At 54.0% G+C, this 12745-nt stretch overlaps 1 protein-coding gene across 4 annotated transcripts in view; it reads right to left on the reverse strand.

The window, feature by feature from the left end:
• Positions 1-12745, reverse strand: part of TOM1L2 (target of myb1 like 2 membrane trafficking protein) — a 115460-nt gene that overhangs the window by 21474 nt on the left and 81241 nt on the right. For all 4 annotated transcript variants that reach the window (XM_088027926.1, XM_088027927.1, XM_088027925.1 and 1 more), the window contains exons 5-7: positions 10239-10373; positions 8657-8815; positions 5910-6026 (exon numbers count right to left, since the gene is read on the reverse strand). In XM_088027926.1, the coding sequence (XP_087884052.1) occupies positions 5910-6026; positions 8657-8815; positions 10239-10373 (411 nt within the window). The remainder of the gene's footprint in view (positions 1-5909; positions 6027-8656; positions 8816-10238; positions 10374-12745) is intronic.

Here is a 12745-nt window from a genome sequence, read left to right on the forward strand (position 1 = left end):
AATGTTTCCCCACCCCAACGCTTAGTCACAAAATTTTCAAATGTAGAGAAAAGATTTTAAAGTGTTAGAGTAGACCCCATATACCCAACCCCTAGATTCTACCTGCCATTAACATTTTACAATTCCAGCTTACCATTTGTCTACCCAGTTACCCATCTCCCTATCCACCCAGAATGTTTCCTGGGGATTCCCCCAACCTCTACCTCCCTCAAGACTGGACATACCTCTGCTCGGCACTGCTGCCCCATGTGGTGACAGGTCCTCCAGCAGTGCCTCTGGCTTGTGTGTATCTCCAATAAATGAGCAAGAGCCCTTACCCCCACCCCAATCAGTGGAAGCCTGGGAAGAAAGAGCAGGCCTCAAGGATGGTCCACCAGAGTCAAAGCAGAACCAAACCAGATCGTTCAGAAGACTGCAGGGAGTGTCTCAGAAACATGGCTCCAAACGTCCAAAGCACCTGAACCACTAGACAGAAAAGGGCAGGGCTGGATTCAGTCTCCCCCAGTGGAGCCCAGGGCCTCCTGGGTGCTGGGAACCAAGTGGCAGGTAGCAAGCAGCCATGTCCAGGTCCGCTCTCCAGGCCTCTAGCACCCTCTGGGCCTGTTTCTCCCCGGGTAGGAAAGAGGGGTCAGAGAAGTGGTAAAGCTCTGCAGAGGGCCACTGAGGGGCCTCCATGGCATGGGGTTTGGGACATCCCACCCCATGGCTCTGTTTTTATCTCTGAAACATTACAGGTCTCTGTGGAATTTTATTTGTGGAGAAAAGGGTCCCCCTATTTTACAGAAATGTTTGGAAAGTGCTAGATGATTTCTGAGACCTCTGCTAGCTCTAACATTGTAACTTCAGCTTGCAGGAAGAATGAGACCCAAGGGCACACAGTGTGGTGATCTCACGGACTGTAAGCCCCAGAACATCTGCTTTGCCCTTTGTACTCGCCGCCTCGTTCCCCACAGCCTCTAGCTGGGGCGCTGGGAGAGACAGCCCCCGACCCCATGGACGGAGCCTCAAATGCTCTGATCCCAGAGGGGCACCCAGGGGTCTTTCAAAGAGCTTTGCCTAAACTGGCCCAAAGAATCCAGCCTGGAACTTCCAAATCAAGGATGTCCTGGGGTCTCTGCAGAAAGTTTTGCTATCTCCTTCCTTCAAGCTTTTAAGTTACCATTTTCTTCATCTTCTCCTTTTTGTAAGATTTTATTTTAAATAATCCCTACACCCAACATGGGGCTTAAACTTACAACCCCAAGATCAAGAGTCACACACTCCATTGAATGAGCCACCTGCCCCTATGTCATCATCTGAAAAAAAAAAATTTAAACAGAAAAAAGACAAAGGGATCAAAGGGGAGAGGAGAAGCAGCGTGTTGAGATTTCTGCCACCAAACACCAGCAGGCTGCCTGCAAGACCTCCGTGGGGTCACCAGCAGCCAGACCCATGGCAGGTGCAGTTGGGAGACCTTCCACTGCCTACGTCCCCCTCTAAAGCAGCCCCACGGGGTGACTTTCTTCTGATCCTAAGTCACAAGAGCATGCAGCTTTCCCCGGTCACCCTTCCCACCATGCAACAGCCAGGACAGGCATGTCCTACATGCGGAAGATTTTGGCTTCGGCCTCCTCCTATGTCCAATTCTCAACAGAGGGGGAGAACAGCTCGTCAGTGTTCTTTGTGCAAAAGCTCTCCATCTATCAGAACATATTAAAATAGCCTCTTTCTGTCTAATTAATCCCAATGCCTTTATCTTTTCTTCAAGGGACATTCTCATCCCCACCTCTCAAAACAGTCTTTTAATCATCTTTATGGGTTTCCTCTGAACCTTCTCCAAGTTCTAAGGAACACAGAGTAAGGTCCTGAAGATCCACTTTCTATAGCAAGCAAAGGGGGGGGGGGTGCGGGGAGAAGAAGAAGAAACTCTTTGTTGAAGAGAAGGGGGAATAATGAAGCTAAACGTGGAGAATAAACTAGATCTCTAGAGAAAATGGTCCTGGACATCCCGGTTTTTGTTGAAACGAGATGCAAGCAGCAAGAGGGGATATACCATCTGCTACTTGAAGACACAATGTGAAAGAGAGCTTCTTTTACTACCTGATGGATGGCCATGCAGGAATGCCCAATTTGGGCATCACTGGATTAATTAAAAGTTATTATTATTTGAAGACAAAGCTCAAGAGGCTAATTTGGGAGAGACGGAGAGTACCAGATGACAGCCTCAGGATCTTTAAAGATTTCCAAAACCAGACTCCCAGGCTGCAGCTAAGGACATGAACTTCAGCAGACAGCGATGCAGTCTCAAATTTCAGGCCTGAACCCAAGTGCCTACACACAGAGTAGGGAAGATACAGCTTACTAGCTCCATGAGAGAGATGGAAGGTTTTAGGTTGATGGAAGCTCTCAATTTTATAGGCTCCTGCTAAGAGCTGCCAGCTCATCTACAAGGTGGGCTGCCAACAGGCACATCTGTACCGCACAGACCAGGCCGTGGCAGGGCTCATGGCAGTCTTCAAATATTTAAGCGTTGTGAAAGAGGACTTTGTTTTGTTCTGTGGTTAAAGCAGACAGACCAGGGTAGCAGTTATTAAGGAGACAGACCTTAGCCTGCCGTATAGAAGGATGTACTAACAATAATCACAGGAGCTCTGACTTGTGATGAGTTGCCTGTGCCTGGCACTGTGCCTGCCACCTCAAATGGACAACTTTTTTAAAGATTTTATTTAATTGGGGGGGGAGAGCAAGAGCAGGGGGAGGGGAAGGGGGAGAGGGAGAGAGGGAATTTCAAGCAGACTCCGAGCTGAGCGTGGAGGCCCAACGCGGGGCTCGATCTCATTAACCTGTGTCGAAATCAAGAGCTGGATGCTAGGGACACCTGTGTAGCTCAGTTGGTTAGGCAGCTGCCTTTTGGCTCAGGTCATGATCTCAGCGTCCTAGGATCGAGCCCCATGTCAGGCTCCCTGCTCAGCAGGGAGTCTGCTTCCCCCTCTCCTCCTTCTGTGCTCTCTTGCTCTCGGTCTCTCAAGTAAATAAATAAAATCTTAAAAAAAAAAAAAAGAGAGATGGACACTTAACTGACCGGACCATGCAGGCACCCCTCAAATGGACGATTTCTACCCTTCCAAGATGAGCGTGATCACTCCAGGCTCTACCCAGTATCAGCCAGCCGGTCAGTGGTTGGGACATGAACCCAGTGGTTCTTTCTGCCCTCCTGTGGTGCTTCCCAAAGTCTGACCAGGACATGCATTTGGAAACACCAGTGTTTCCTTCCGTGGGCTCCCACAAACAGCCTGTCTCATCAAGAAAATGCTAAGAAACATGAGGTGGGCACTAATCTGAGCACATGGGTGGAGCTGGACTAGTTGCCCAGAAGGTCTGTCCCAGCTCAGGGAGTGGAGGGTTCCACCCCCGCACAGCGTTCCCTCTGGGCACCCTGCCTCAGTTTTCCTCAGGGTCTCCAGCTAAGCCGCCGACACAGCATAAGGAGTGGCCTCAGTCTCCCTTCAGGGAGACAGGAAGCAATTGGGGACATTACCGCCCATGACTGCGGTCCGCCACACCGGTGCATCCCGGGGCTGACACCTCCAATTTCCTCTCTTTGCATTTCCTCCGCCTCCTACCCAGCAATTTACACTCGAGTCAGGAGCAGCGTCTGTTGGCGTGAACATTTGGGTTGGTGACAAATGGGTTTATTTCCACGGCCCCGGCCAGCACTGTGAGCTCCGGAAAGCTTCTACCCTGAGCAATCTGGCTGCCCTCCAGCTCAACTGAGGGTCCTCAGGGCACATTCTGATCCCACCACTTTCCAAGTAGCTGGTGTCATTTTCCCATGTGGAAGTCTCACTGTTTGGGGTGGCCCCAGCCCTTGGGAGGCCCTGCCCAGCCGGCCTCCAACTGCCCAGGGAAGAAGAGGAGGGGAGATGTCAGGGATGACTGAGGAGCGAGGCCAGGAGCCAGGAGAGCGTGGCTGTTCACACAGAGCTGCCTGACTCCTGAATCTCCCGTGCTGAAAGGCCAGCCTCCCACTGGCACCCAGAACCATTCTTTCTGTTTGATTTATAAGATAGCAGGGAGGGCTGGTAGGCTTGGAGTTGGAACAAAACAGAGGGAAGGAAAACGTCATGGGAAGCAACCTATTTTTGAAAACTGTGAGCTGACGCCAGGAGATTAGGTTCTGTTTGTCTTGGCTGATGGGCTTGTTTAAACACACACACACACACACACACGCACACACACACATACGCACGCACACACACACACACACGCAAGCGCACACATGCACACGCACAGAGTATGCTTGCTGTCTGGGTCTGCTCTGGCTGTCTGGAAGCATGTTGGCTTTGTTCGGCCTACCCCCTGCTGCCAGGAGCTCAGTTCTGTCCACTGCAAACCCCCTGTCAGCAGGAATTCTGATGCTGACACAGCACAAAGCTGCCTCAAGAGGCCCTCGCAGTTTCTGGACGGTTTCTGGACTGATCTCAGATTCCTCTGTAGCAGCTAATGCCTGGAAGAACTCCCCCTACAGGCTGGGAATGGAGGTCAATGGTGCATTAACGGGACACTGGGTCCCCTAGCATGTGGCACGTGAACAGCTGGCCCCTGCTGAAAGAAAGCAAACCTAGCAGGCTGCAGGTATCAGAAGCGAGGTCTGGGAGAGGCCACTCGGGGCTCCTCGTTAGGGCTGACTGAGGGTACTCGGCTCAGCTCTAAGAGCAACCTGATGTCACGGCTTCATGGAGATGACCTGTTTCTGGTCGGCCTCCCCGCACCAGGCCGGGCGCTCCTCCAGAGCAGAGACCACACTCCACGCACCTCTGCTTTGCTCTGCGCCGGCCCAGAGCAGGTATCCACCCACCCTCACCTGCTTGGGAGCTGACGGCTTCATGGGAAGAAGAGGGCACGACAAGAAGAGGCCCAGGAGCAGGCAGGGTCACTTTGGCTCGGGGCACTGCGGACTGGCGGGGCCACCCGAGCCGGGCCTTCAGAGGCTGCGAGTGTGTGCCAACAGCGGGGTGGGAGGGATGACACTCGGGGGGGGGGGGGGCAAGACAGACAAGAAGATCTGGCACTTGCAGCTTAGAGCATCCTTTCTCCCCAACTCCAGAAGGTCACTGCTTCTGAGGGCAGCACAGATGCCACTTGGTACAAATGCCAGAGTCGTCTGAGATGGGTGTGGCAGAGAGCCAGCTGCTGGCTCTGGCTGGCCAGGATCCCTGATGCTAGTCTGAGGGCGGCCCTGGGCGCCAGCCCTGCTCCCGGACCCCTTTCTGCCGTGCCCCCCGATCTGAGGGCGGCCAAGAGGGCGGGGAGGCCAGTTAGCAACAGATGCTCACAAACCATCAGGTGGCCAACCCCAGCCTGGAATCCTCAGTGTTCAGGAAAAGAAAGGAAGCTTCTACCTCATCTCAGTCTCAGGACTGGCTCAGGGGGCAAAGTGTGGCTAGAAGGGCTCCTGTGTGCAGGGAAGGCTGAAGAGGGCCTGTCACAAGTGTTCATGACATAATGTTGAGGGAGCAAAGCGACATACAACATTGTACACACAATAGGATCTCAATTACATCTGAAATGAAAACAAACACGGAAAAAAAAATCAGAAAGAAAAAGCATCAGAACATCGACAGTGGTTATTTGTGGGTGCTGGAATCAAAGAAAATGAGTATTTTCTTCTTTATACTTCCTTTTTACTTTTGATGGGCATGTGTTCTGTAATCGGCATTTTATAATCAGTGATAAAAAAAAGTCACGAAGGAAAATAAAAGAGAGAGCCTGGTACTGGCTTCTGACCGGTCCCAGGAGGCATGAGGCTGAGGAAAACCCTGCAGGGACTCAGTCCCTTCCCACGACAGTCCCCCTGGGCCCCGCTCCGGCCTCACTGCTGGGTGCCCAGGTCCGGAGCTTCCACAAGACGAGGCCCTCCCTGCTCTCACCTGCAGCAATTCCAGATCGGACGAATCCTCCTGCCCAGGGACCATTTCTGTTAGCATCTCCGACATGACTTTTGTGTTGCCTCGAACAACGTCCAGTTCACTCCGAAGCCTGGCAATCTGTTGGGCCAGAGGGGTGGGAGTAGGGAGGAAAGCAGGAGGCAGAGGTCAGTCAAGCTGCACCTCTCTGGTGACAGTCCCCTTCACCATGCCATCTAGGTCACACCTCTGAATGTGCTTGGCATTCAAAGGCTTCTTATCTCACTCTGGTCTGTATGTGAGGGTGAGGGAGAGACCTGAATGGGGCAGCGAGGCCACCCCACAAGGGCCCTGATTACCGAGAGTTTGTCATGGGTGCCTCCGGCGGAAAGAGCACTGCCGTCTGGCGCGGACAGAGCTGGTGTGCAGCTCAGCCCTCCCACCGCAGAAGCCTGAGTGAGAAGTTCATCTCTCAGGCCTCCGTCCCTACTCTTTCAAGTGAAAGTAGTGGAGCGTGTGATGGATCCCCAAGGGCCCTCATCGTTAGAGATGCTGGCCCCAGGGGTTTGCAGTCGAAGCACTTTGGTCCTCCAAGGGGCTGGCCAGTGTTAGCTGTACTTTTCTGGTGTGGCAAGAATGAGGGAGAGGGACCAAGAGAAGACTCGGGGGGAGACCCCCTCCCACCCCAGCTCCCTACCTGCCCATCCAACAGAGCTCCCCAAAGCCTGGGCCATCTTTCCTGCAGTAGGGACACCATAAGGGACAGACCTGAACCTGTCTGAGCCTCAGTCTCCTCACCTATGGAGAGGGGAAAACGCTGCCCACGCCTCGGGGCTGCTAGGAACGACTGAAGTGAAGACCCTGTGCAGGTCTGGTACCCATGCGCCCAGTACCGATCCAATCCCTTTCCTACTACAATACCTGTTAACGCTGGATTTTGCTATGGCTCTCAACTGCACTTTGACCTAGCTCAAATGACAACTTCTGTCCTCCTTGAAGCCTTTAGTGACTCTCCCCTGCCCCTCTCCCTGAGGCAGAACCAGCCAGCCCCCCTCCTACAGCAGGCCCAACTCTGCCCCCCCCCCCACTCCACTGCTGATCTCCTGGGGGCAGGGACTGTGCTCAGTGGAGGTCGGTACTCTCAGCACAGGAAAAGGGACAGGGGCCTCAATAAATGTGTACTGGATGGACAGATGGACAATGGTCAATGAGGGTACTGGCCTAGGTCCCAAGAGGCTCTTCTCCCCTTTGGTTCTGCCGGGTGGGTGAACTCCTCCGGAGTCTTAGCCAAAACAGGTTTCTGGCCCTGGAAGCTCAGGAGTGCAACAGACACCACACGGACTCAGAAGCCCTTGGGGTCCCTCCAGGCCAGGCTGGGCTCCTGCCGGCTCTGCTTCCATTTTCCCCCGGGGGCAGGACCCAGGCCTTCTCGCCCACTCTAGACCCTCCTCCAGATTGTTCTGGCTGCAATGGGAAGGCTCTTCCCAAGCTCCCACAGAACTGACAAGGAGTCAGTGGAAGGTCTCAGTGGGACCATCCAACTCCAAACATGTCAGACTCCCCTTGGAGCAGAAAGGGGCCTGGTTCTGCCCCTGGAAGCAGAGCCCACAGCCGCCGGAGACTTTCTGCCCCGGGGGGCTTGAGTGAGGACCAACCACGAGGCCTCTCCACCTGCCTGTCAAATCTACGCCAGCGCCATGGGGTCGGAGGGATGGACTACCGCCCTGTTCTACCGCCCCGGCTGGGTTGAATGACCTGACTGAAGCCACACAGTGAGTGGCGGAGTGGGGACTCCAGGCCAGACCCGTCTGACCTCCGGCTCTCCTCCTCCGGCCCGCCGCCTCAGGGCCAGCAGAGAACAGAAACGTGAGCGGCCCTGGCAGGATGTTCTGGTTAACCACACCTCATCGCTTGGCCCCTCTGTTTAAATGAGTTTCCATAATAATGACGCCGTCACAAATATTAAATAAGGACTTAAAAAATATAAACACTGGAAGAGGGTTTTGGTCCCCCCCGCCCAAGTCTGATCAATTCTCAAATTTTAACTAATGGACATTTTAGAGATTCATCTAAGCACTATTTTCTGCAACTTGTCTAAAAAAACTCCAGTTTGGGATTAAAACGGCATTGGCCTCTCAGGAAATAACTCAGGGAAGGTGGGCAGTGTTTGGAATAAAGGCAGGAAGGGTGCTTCCTAAGGGCCTCCCTCATGCTGGCCTCCGCCTCCATGGGACCTCGCTGATCGCGTCCCCAGCCTCTGATGGCTGACGCTTCTTACAAGATCAATCCAAACCTCTCTGTGTGACTCACAAGGCTATTCACAATGCAACTCGGTCGCTGTGCTTTGGCCTCCCCCTCTGCCTCTCGGATCCTGCACCGATCCTCCAAAGCTTCCAGCTGCTGTTCCCGTGAATGCCCCGCTCCTCCGTGCCTCCAGCCCCACACCTTGTCCGATGAAGCCCCCCCCACCAGTTTCAAGAGCCTCAGCAGCATCAGCTCCCGGGGTGACCCTCCAAGCAGCGCTCAACTCTGGGCTCAACTCCTGGCTCCCGCTCCCGCAACCACGCCACCACCCTGTCTGCCGGACTGTCTTTGCCCCCGTCTCCCCACTACACGGTGAGCCCTCGGGAGAGGACCTGGGCCCTTCCGTCTGTGGGCTGCTGCCACCTAGCACAGAGCCTGGTCAGGGAAGGCATCCGTATGTGTCCCAAAAGGGTGAACGAGGCCAGGCAGCCACCTTGCCTATGGCCCAGAAGTCTGCGAGTGAGTACCTGTTCCGAATTGGCCGTGATGGGGCCCGTCACACTGAGAGCCGGGGCCTGCGGAGCGGAGTAGGGGGCAGGAGGAGGCGAGGTATAGGAGCTGGTACTCGTCCTCTGCTGCGACTGGGACCTGGGCATGGCTGCGGCTGGATCCACTTCGGGGACGCTCTGGCACAGCAACAACAAAGTCCTCGGTTCACCCGGGCTGCCTGTGTGGCCAGCCCTGGCACCTACCCCACCCCGGGGAAGCCCTTCCCGTCACAGCAGCCGGCAGGCAGGCGGGGAGCCCGGCTTTACAGCTGACTCTGAGGCTGGAGGAATCCCTCTGCCCCCTCCGCACCCAGGTTCTCCATCCACGAAGGGGGCTACCAACAGCTCCTCGCCGACAACCAAAGCCACTCAGAAAGGTAGCACTGAGGGCGCTCTGTGAGAGCTTTGGTCAGGGTTCCCATTATTAGGACCACCTCAGAAACTGAGTGGAGGGGGCCTGCGACGAAGTTTTGCTAATCATGGATCCCCGTTTGGTACCAGAAGATGATATTTTGGCCTTTACGAGGAGACTAATATAAATAGTAATTATGTCATTTACTGCATGTTCTTTGTAATTATAGGCACAACAACATGGTTCTGTGTCATTATTAGAAGAATAAAACAGGTTATGTTTATTCCACAAAGCATAGTAAGTGGTTTGGAGGGATCATAATGAGAATAATGCTTCACAAAGTATAATTTCTTATGCTTTCCCTTTGAACATCTCAGATAGCCTCTCGAACGTTAACTGTGATCCACGCAAAAGACTTCCTGCCCCCATTTCAGAGATGGGCAGATGGGAGGCCAGCAAGGCAGAGTGTGCTGGGACAAGGTGCCTCTCCCAGATCCTGGAGCTTCCGGGCTCTCCCCCGGGGCCAGGGGCTGATCCCCAGCCAGTAGAGGTACCAGCTTCCTGGGATGAACGGCATCCATTCAGAAGCACAGAGCTGCCCCACAATGTAAGTAAGAGCTTCCATGGCAGGCCCCTAAACGGGCCAACCCTGGGCTTTGAATCCCAAGGCTGGTGGAATTCAAGGATGTCTAGATGGATGCTGAACAGTCGTGGGTCAAAATAAAATTTCAGTCTGTTTCAACTGTACAGTCCGAAAAAACCAAAAGCCGCCCTTTGCCCACGATCAGTGGCATCATCAGCTCCCCCACATTGCCAACACTGAGGTGCCTCAGTATTCTCCCAGGGAGATGCCGGTATCCCCACACCAGATTCCCGGGGCCTCCGAAAAGTAGGTGCTAGTGGCCCTCACGGGAAGGATGGCTCCGCCCAAGCAGCTATTTCCACGAAAATGTCGGAACTGATCCCTCTATTATATCCTTCCACAGGCAGATGAACGTGTGGCGGGGGAAGATCACTGCTGCCACTTAGTCACCAGTCACCCAGCTGTCTCACTCCCGCGTCCCCCTTGTTATTAAAAAGAGATGCCCTCAAGCTTTAAGAAAGCGTGATGACAAGCTGAATAATTCAAAGGCAGCAGCAGAAGGGTGGTGGCAGTGGCTGGCCCATTCTGCAATAGGTCTTTCTAGAAAATGCCAGCTGGAAGCTTACCCGCTGTGGTGTGTGGATGGGAGACAGAGCGTCCAAGTCTGCCATGGGAAACTCGACCCCTTTCCTCTTCAGTTCCTCATATATATGCACCACGCCGGTGAGGTCAGGGCTGCTTCGAAAGGCATCAGCCCACGCCTGGGAGGAAAGAGAGGGCCTGTTAGGAAGCATTTCTCACCAATGGCAGCCCAGGCGCTCTCGCAGAGGCCTATGCTGTCTGGCCAAACCCACTCTGTTCCTGTCCCCCTCACCAACCCCAGGGCTGCCACGACGTGACAGGCGAAATGTGGGTTTTTAACGGTGCTGTTGAGCAGGAACAAAAACACAAAACAAGATGCAGAGAAATAACACCTAAGCACTGTGGCGCATCCTAAAATGCAGGCATTTCCCTAATTGCCAGGAAATCAATTCCTGGTGGCGCTCAGCCGAAGGGCGTGAAGATGCAGGCCCTGCTGCCATGCCCGCAGGACACCGTGGGGACCGCAGTGCCACTCGGCTCTGCAGAGCTCTCAGGGGCGGAGGCAGGAGCCGTAGGCAAACTGAACAGAAAGGAAAGGCGAAATTGATGTGTGACGGGAAATAAAGGCTAACGTGGGGTTTCCTCAGTGGATCGGAGCACACGAAAGTGGAGACCGCCTAGCCCAGCTAGAGAGGCAACGTGACGGTAGCCCAGGGGCGGCAGAGCCTGAGCCGCCCACAGTCTCAATGCACACCTGCCCACATGGCAAATGCCACCGCAAAGCACAGCCACTAGAGTCCCTTCGATGAAAACACCACGCAGAGAGTCTGAAAAGAACACGTACTTCCAATAGATTCACTTTGCATTGATACATGAAACTCGAAAAAATTTTTTTAGATATTTTGTTCTTGGGACACCTGGGTGGCTCAGTCAGTTAAGCATCTGCCTTCGGCTCAGGTCATAATCCCAGCGTCCTGGGATCGAGTCCCGCATCAGGCTCCCTGCTCAGTGGGGAGCCTGCTTCTCCCTTGGCCTGCTGCTCCCCCTGCTTGTGCTCTCACTCTAACTCGGGAAATAAATAAATAAAATATTAAACGAAAAAAGAAAATATTTTGTTCTTTGGAAGTTACGAAAGAAGAAAGAAAGAAAGAGAAAGAAAGAAAAAGAAGAAAGAAAGAAAGAAAGAGGGAGAGAGAGAAAGAAGAAAGAAAGAAAGAAAGGGCAAGCAAGCACAATCTCCAAAGGGCTCCCCCGCCAAATAAAGCTCAGCTCTTCAGAACCACCCTGTCCTGTCACCACATACATACCCAGAGGAGGAGGCACAGTGTCTCGCGCCCACGGTTCTGTTGCCAATTCTGCTGTTGTCACAAGCCTTTAAGTGCCTCCCTGGCTCTAGCGATGCATTCCAACCAATCCTGACGCAGCCACAGAAACTCTATCTCTAACCAACAGACCCGTTTGAAGTTAAAAGGTCAGTTTCCAAAAAGCCTCGCTCATTCTGACTGATGCGTCTCACCACAAACGTTACTGTCAGCCGGCCTTCCTTGATCCACTTATTTGATCTGCACACTTGGGGATTTAGTACCCGTGGGAGGACGGCCCCTCTCGGCCAACACTTCCTTCTGGAGGCTGAGTAGGGTCCAAGGTGCCTGCAGAGGCCTGTCTGGAGTGCCAGCTGGAGAGCCGTAGCACCGAGGCCTGCCCCCCTAGGGAGTGCCCCAGAGCCCCGTTCTCCACCAGCTGCTTTGGCTGCCACCACCGGACTCAAAATCCAGCTGAGTCCCCGCGGGAGGCTAGCTTCAAAACGCAGCTAGCATGTTCATTTAAGGTCGAAGACCAGGTTTACAGCCTGCTGTGGGAGGCTGGGAAGAAAAAAGCATGACAGTTCTTCCTGGTGCCGTTTCCTACCTCTATTTCTATGGGAGGACAAACCGCTCCAGGGGACCACTTTTCATTTACCTTGCTCTCCATCTCAGCTAGATCAGAGATAGGAAGAATGGAAATTAAAGAACCATCACTATGCTCTCCAGGCAGTGGAGACTTCTCGGGGCGCCTGCCCCGACAGCGAGCCAACAGGCCCCCTTCTCTGGGTCTGTGTCTTCTGTGGCACCAGGAGGGGAATACACAGCCTAAGTTGGGCCAGTCAGCCTCCCCTCCTCCCAGGAGCTTGGCCCTGAGCCTGGGGAGAGCTGGATTGCTCTCCTTGGGTAGGTGACACTGTCCTCTATAGATGCAGGCCCTGGGAGGCAGCGACATGCCCACTGGCGACCAGGGAGCAGAGACAGCCTATGTGTTGGAAGGTGCAGCCAAGAGAGGATTTGGAGGGTTTTCCTGATCTCTTCTTGTCCCTTCCTCCCCAGGTCCAGTCACACCCCAGGGTTCTGGGAAGCCCTGCCTGCTCATGACAAACTGTCCTCTTTGCCTAGGCAAAAGCTGGGATTGGCATTTGAGACCTGCAGCCAAGCAGTCTTGGCTCATCTACTCCCTTCCCGCCTGCTACCATTTCAACCCCTGTATGGGACCCCTGTGTGGTGTGGGGTCAGCTGGCTGC

The sequence above is a fragment of the Eumetopias jubatus genome, unplaced genomic scaffold (genome assembly GCF_037043125.1).
Source record: "Eumetopias jubatus isolate StellerSeaLion01/CBP00866 unplaced genomic scaffold, mEumJub1_p1.0 scaffold_10, whole genome shotgun sequence".
Classification (NCBI taxonomy): domain Eukaryota; kingdom Metazoa; phylum Chordata; class Mammalia; order Carnivora; family Otariidae; genus Eumetopias; species Eumetopias jubatus.